Here is a 6,092-nt window from a genome sequence, read left to right as displayed (position 1 = left end):
AATTCTTGCTAATGGGCTTGCAATTTCATGTGGCAGTTCCTTTAATATTCTTGGATGAAGATTATCTGGGCCCCCTGATTTAGTCCCATTAAGATGTTCGAGTTTGGCTTCTACCTCGGCTGTGGTAATATCTACCTCCATATCCTCATTCCCATTTGTCATCCTACCCTGTGAGGTGTGTAGGGATGCTTTGTAAGGAATGGCATCATAGACCTGGTACAATCAGTTAGCATTTGCCAAGCCCTGCTTTTATAAATCAGTCAGCAGGCACACTCTGCCATAGTAAAATGTTTATTTGTTAAGGTGATATAAGTTACTAAGCGTTTTACAGTCTGTGAATTCACCACTGGCAACATTTAACACGAGGTCATATGGAAGCTGTTGCCGCCAATATTATTTATTTAAAAAAATCTTGAAGGCCAGAAAAGATATTTATAATAAATGTCAAAGTTGGGGGGTGGGGAATCCAGGAACTGGGAAAGCATGTTAATCCAAGGAAGCTCGACTCCATGGCCTATTGGTGAAGGCTGTAGATGTTAAATGAGAGTTGGGTGAGAATTGGTTCAACAGATTAATCTTCAGTGAGTTGGATCATGTTGCTTGTTGCTGAGTGAAAACATCAATGGTAACACTTTCTGGAGGTGGCAGAGGGCAGGTGCTCTTCAGCTCAGTCCCCGGGTCTGTGAAAAGATCCAGAACAAAGACAATAAGGAAATAGAGGGTAGGACTCAGCCAGGCAGTTAATCCCATGTCCTACAAATGCAGGGCAAATGAGAGGAGCAGAAAAGCTTTTCAGACAGGTATAGCCCAACTACCATAGCCTAACGATCCCTGCACACTCTGTGCTTGTGAACTACAGCCAAAAGGGGAGACAGGGTTTGGCAGATCAGTTTTGAAAGGTCAAATAGAAATGAGACCGCTTGCCATTTAGCCACCCACAGCTGATCAGTGCTTTTCAGCACAAAGAATCCCTCTTGCACTATTTTAGGGTGGCTGTTTGCAAACACAAATGCCAACCCATGGCAAGCAGAGCCGGGTGAATAATGAAGAAAAAACAATTAATGGAATAAGTTATCCGCCCCTCCCCCCAAAAAAATTGCAGTTAATTGAATACATTGTTTAACAAACCCCTCGTATTCAACCAGCAGAAACTGAAAGGCAGAAGCCAGAGTGATGGAGCCCACTGGAGTGCAAACGACTAGGACAAAACACATGGCTCTGCAATCCATCTTTTGTCTGTAAATTCCAGGGCTGCTCCTTCTCTCATTCAAGCCAATGACAGAACAGTCATTTGGTTCTGTGGAGAGAATCTCACATTTCGTGTACTGAATCCCCCCTCGACACACACACACACACACACACACACACACACACACTGTCCCAACAATAAAACTTCACCTGACCCCTTCCTAGCTCATCTAGTGCCTCGTTGGGTGGGGAAGAGGAAGGAATTTTTTAGACACCAGTCGAATAGCTGACATTTTAAAATGCCATGTTGCATGTGTGGCAGTTTAATAGGACCTAGACTGTCTATTTCAAAACTGCTTCCTAGTTTGCTGAGGTTTTCAGAGGCCTTCAGCCTGCTCCCCAAGATCAGTTATTCCAGGCTCAGTGGTCCATCCGGCGGGTCCAGTCTGGAGAAGGCTGAAGCTGGGCTGTGCTACCCGCTCCAGTGGGAATAGGATAGGATATAGTGGCAAAGTGCCACCAGCTTTCTACCCGCTGCTCCATCTTGGAGTGGGATTTTCCCTTGCAGGGCAGGCAGAGAGGTCTGTGTACTACCCCTCCGGCCCAGGATCTTGAGGGGTTGGGGAGATTCCAGAGGATTCCCATGGAGAGCCCATGGCTCCACCTGAGTTCCAGCTCCCCATTGCCACCCGCCCCGTCCTGCCCCCACAGTACAGCGCCAATGGTGTGCAATGGGTGTGAATCCCAGGGCTTGTAGGTCTGAAGGGAAGTGTCACGAAGCTTGCTGGAAATGAGGGCTAGGAGCATGACTGGGCCAAAGGCTCCCTATGCAAACTGGGATGGGGTGAATTTTCAGATGCCCTCCTGTCTCTGACATGCAGCAGGTGACATTTCCATGGAGGGATCATTTGTCTTCTGTAGCACTCAGAAGCCCCAACGAAGGGCAGGGCCCCATTGGACCAGGCCCTAGATACGCACAAGGAAGTGGAAGATGGTCCTGCCCTAGGATGACCAGACAGCCAGTGTGACAGATTGGGACAGGTGGGGGGTAATCGGCGACTCTATGAGACAAAGCCTCCTATAAAATGGGGATGGCTGGTCGCCCTCTCCTGCTCCAAAGAGCTCAGTCTCAGGCAAGTGACAAGGGAACAATGGATAAATGCACATCCCTGCAAAGGTGGGGGGAGAGTTCTACAGGCAGGAAAAACCACCTCCTGGTCTCAGCATAGTGGGGGGCACGTGTTACCCTCAGCTTCCAAAACCTGCTGCTGCTCCAGTGCTGGCTGGGTGCTTGTGCGGGTGCAGTTTGAGTCAGTGTCCTTGCAGGCAGGTGAATGGAAACCCAGAAATGAAGTGGTATTTTTCCAGGAAGTTGGTTGTCTGAAAGCAAATGAGTGCACAGCCAGCTAGCTGTGTTATCTTGGTCCTAAGTGCTGGCTTTATCAGGAAACAACCTGTCCCTACAGTGCAAAAGTAGGATACAAAGCTCTTAAAAATCTCCTTATGCAATGTAGCTTGTCTCAGTGCAACACAGAGAGCAGGTTTTTTCTTAAGCCCAAACAGACAGGCAATGTTCTTCATTGGATTCAGTGCTTGTGTGGTAGTGGATTCTCCAGGAACAGTCAGTTATCATCTCTTCAGATTAAGCTTACTCCTTTCTTATGACATCACCCTGGACACCTGACTCTTGGGAGTTGGCCAGTTGCATCCAAAGCCTCCTGTGAGTAAAGTGAGCAGAGTTTGGCAGGATTCAACTATTCACTCTGCTAGCGTCGCTCAGATGTATTTACGTAGGTGGGGTGACCAGATGTCCCAATTTTATAGCGACAGTCCCGACATTTGGGGATTTGTCTTGTAAAGGTGCCTATTACCCCCTCACACCCACAGAAAACCCCCCTGTCCTCATTTTTCGCCCTTGCTATCTGGTCACCCTATATAGGTCCTCCTGTAACCAGAATACCCTGCATGCCCCATTGCCCCCCTGCGAGCAATGGTGGATTTGGGTCTCTCAGGAAAGCAAGTCATACACACGTTGTACTGTCAAAGGGAGACCACGTAGCTGGTACAAATTGTTACTTACAGTGTTGATTTACTCTGACAGTCGAAATCTAATGGCTAATTTATCTTCCCACCCCTGTATAGAAAAAAGAAAGAATAACGGCATCACTCTTAGCTGGTGTCCCAGTTCGATAGGTTTCAGAAAACAAAGCGATGCTAGACTGCTGTGAGTGCTAGAAGTTGTAATTTGTTGCACCCACATGATCTGAAGTGGCACTTACATTGTGAAAGGCGAGAATAAGAGGGATAAGAACTCTCTACAGGCAGGGCTATAGGCAGAATCAATATTTTGATACTTCAAAGTAGAGTAATGTCAGGAGACACCACTTAGCCCAGCACTGGTCTGGAACTGCAAGCAAGAGCCATGATGCAGGAAGTGTGTGGAAGCAGAACCCAGACATTTGTAATGCAGGAAATGTAATGCAGTTTAGGTTTCTTACTTGAATGAACACTCCTGATAGAACAGAGTTAAGTTCTATCTGTCAGCACCTCTGGCACAAGGGGAGACAACTGTCCCTGGAGACAATTTCCTAAAATGTTTGATGATATGCAGTAAAGCCCAACATAGCTAGGAAAAGGCAATACAGCCATTTATGTGACTACTGGAAACTAGCCGATGACACGACCGGAAGCTAATAAGAGAGGTGGCACATGGGGCTGCCTCACTCATTGGTAGCTTCTGTAGCAAACTCTTTAGCATAAATGATACTACATCTGTCACACCTAGTGGTATCCTAAAAGGCCTGTAGGTACCGGTTTGCAACTAACAAGCATTGCCTAGATGGTTGTAGTAAATAGGACACTGTCAATTGGTTGGTTGGTTTTTTAACCAAAAACCTGTGCCGCCTTAAATAATTAAATCTGTTTGCTGAATTGCCTGGGGCAAGTAATTTTTTGTATAGAGGGGTTCATATACTTTACACTCAGCACGGTAACAGTAACAGGGAGACTTTGCGACTAAGCCAGTAAACGTTGGTACAGATTTAGTGAGGCTGCAAACTAGTAATTCTGCTGAGCAGCAACTTCTAGAGTCGCCGTCTGCTTTTAATTAGTACGAGGCAATGGGAAATAATAACAAGAACAACCCCTAATACTATATTATGAGACGGGCCTGTGCATAAACTCCCCTTCTGCTGCTTGTTGTATTAACTAATAAGAAAAAAAAATGTTTCTCCCTCCTCTGGATGATGCATGTTGCTGCTATTGTCGCCAGTGTTGCTGCTGGTGAAACAGACCAGGAATTCCACAGAAGGATTCACATTGACTTTGCAATATCAGGAACATAGTAAAATGTAGCACAGTGTTTGCTACAGGCAAAAGCAAGCGTCAAAGCCTCAGCTTGTGTAAATGAGAGTAGCACCATTGACATGCTGATTTACACCATTTGAGGATCTGATTTGTAACGTGATTTTAGCCTTCTGAAAGGTTATTGCCTAAATAATGGACAACAAGAGCATGAAAAACAGTTGTCAGTTCTTTTGAATGTTCCTTGGGAAATACAACCATGTTTTCCTTAGCAGCAAGGCCAAGCCTTCTTACAGCATTGCAAAGGCCTTGCTCTTCCCAGCTGGTCTAGCAGATTGTTACGCTCGTCTGCTCTGGAACCACACATTATGCACCAATCAAAGGCAAGCTCCCAGTTTTGCTTTCAAACCTCACACACAAAAGCATAATGCTGATTAGAGGAGCATTCTGTCAATAGTGCAGCGGGGGCTCCAGTTTAGAGGGGCCCATGGCTCCTGTGGGAGCCGGAGTTTGCAGTGAGGTATAATACAGCAGTGCAGGGGCTGCTTTGAATTAACGCACTAGCAAAGCTTCTCTGATTTGACACCCTATATTTATAAGGCGCTCTCAGGTCATGGGTGGGCAATGTTCCATTTACGGGGAAAAGGGTTGAGCTAGACTTGGCTGATGTTTACAAGATTTGCAAGTCAGCGACCAAGAGCCCGGCGTGAATGTTCATCTGGCACGCACACTGAGAAAGCGGAGTTCTACCTAAAGGTGTGTGATGCTCATGATGCACCTGGCCACTGAAACAGAGGTGGGTCAAAGAGTTTCTGAACTATAACAATGATTTCACCTGTGTATTGTGGACAGACATGAGGGAGCAGAGTTTTCCATTGGACAGACAAGATTGGCTGATTTAGGAACAGTACTTAGTAATGGGATAACCATCTGCACCCTTGAGAGGCTGAATCTTCTCCGGTACCCTCGGATACTCACACACCCAGTGGCATTTACCCTCTGCTCTCCCAGCTTCACAGTTCTGCATGCAGGGCGGGCCCTTGTCTCTACTTTCTGCATTTCCTGAGAGCCAAGGCAGAGAGCCAGAATTTGGGCTAAAGGACAACATGGAGCTGAATGCAAGCTCGACAGGCTGACAGCTGGGACTCCATTTTTTCTTGGAGGGGGTGAGGCTGGGACTTGTAGTTCTGACTGATGGTTCTACTGTTGCTCTTTTGCATAGGATCATGAGGAAAATGGAGCATTTTCAAGTAAATAAAAGCACAATGGACAAGTCAAGTCACATCTGCACCTAGAACTGAACTGTCCCATATTGAGCACAGAGTAAGGAACCCCCCAAAGCCCAACCAGAAAGGCAGCAAATGGAACAACTAACACAGCAAAGACACTCTGCACCCAGCTCTGTTCCTCCCACCAAACCCATATAGCAAACCCAGGGCATTTTCTCTCAACAGAACAGTTAATGTCGTCAGAAGGACTGGGAGACGAGACACGTGCCAGCAAATTTTAGAACCAATGACACACTTGTGAATTTCCCCCCTCTGGTGATTCTAAGAGAAGACACCATTTCACTGCTGAGCTCTTAGCAGCGTAATTCGGGT

At 46.5% G+C, this 6,092-nt stretch overlaps 1 protein-coding gene across 4 annotated transcripts in view; it reads right to left on the bottom strand.

Moving 5' to 3' along the window:
* Window positions 1–275: 275 nt before the first annotated feature.
* The window catches only part of LRFN5 (leucine rich repeat and fibronectin type III domain containing 5), a 161,078-nt gene continuing 155,261 nt past the window's right edge, over window positions 276–6,092 (bottom strand). For 2 of the 4 annotated variants that reach the window (XM_075065724.1, XM_075065723.1), the window contains exons 4-5: window positions 3,269–3,322; window positions 600–680 (exon numbers count right to left, since the gene is read on the bottom strand). In XM_075065724.1, the coding sequence (XP_074921825.1) occupies window positions 3,278–3,322 (45 nt within the window). In that variant the 3' untranslated portion in view covers window positions 600–680; window positions 3,269–3,277. Of the gene's footprint in view, window positions 681–3,268; window positions 3,323–6,092 lie in introns of all 4 variants that reach the window. The other 2 variants (XM_075065722.1, XM_075065725.1) reach the window with 2 other exon arrangements.

This window comes from Chelonoidis abingdonii, chromosome 4, assembly GCF_003597395.2.
Source record: "Chelonoidis abingdonii isolate Lonesome George chromosome 4, CheloAbing_2.0, whole genome shotgun sequence".
NCBI lineage: Eukaryota > Metazoa > Chordata > Testudines > Testudinidae > Chelonoidis > Chelonoidis abingdonii.
This window is presented reverse-complemented; position numbering and strand designations above follow the sequence as displayed.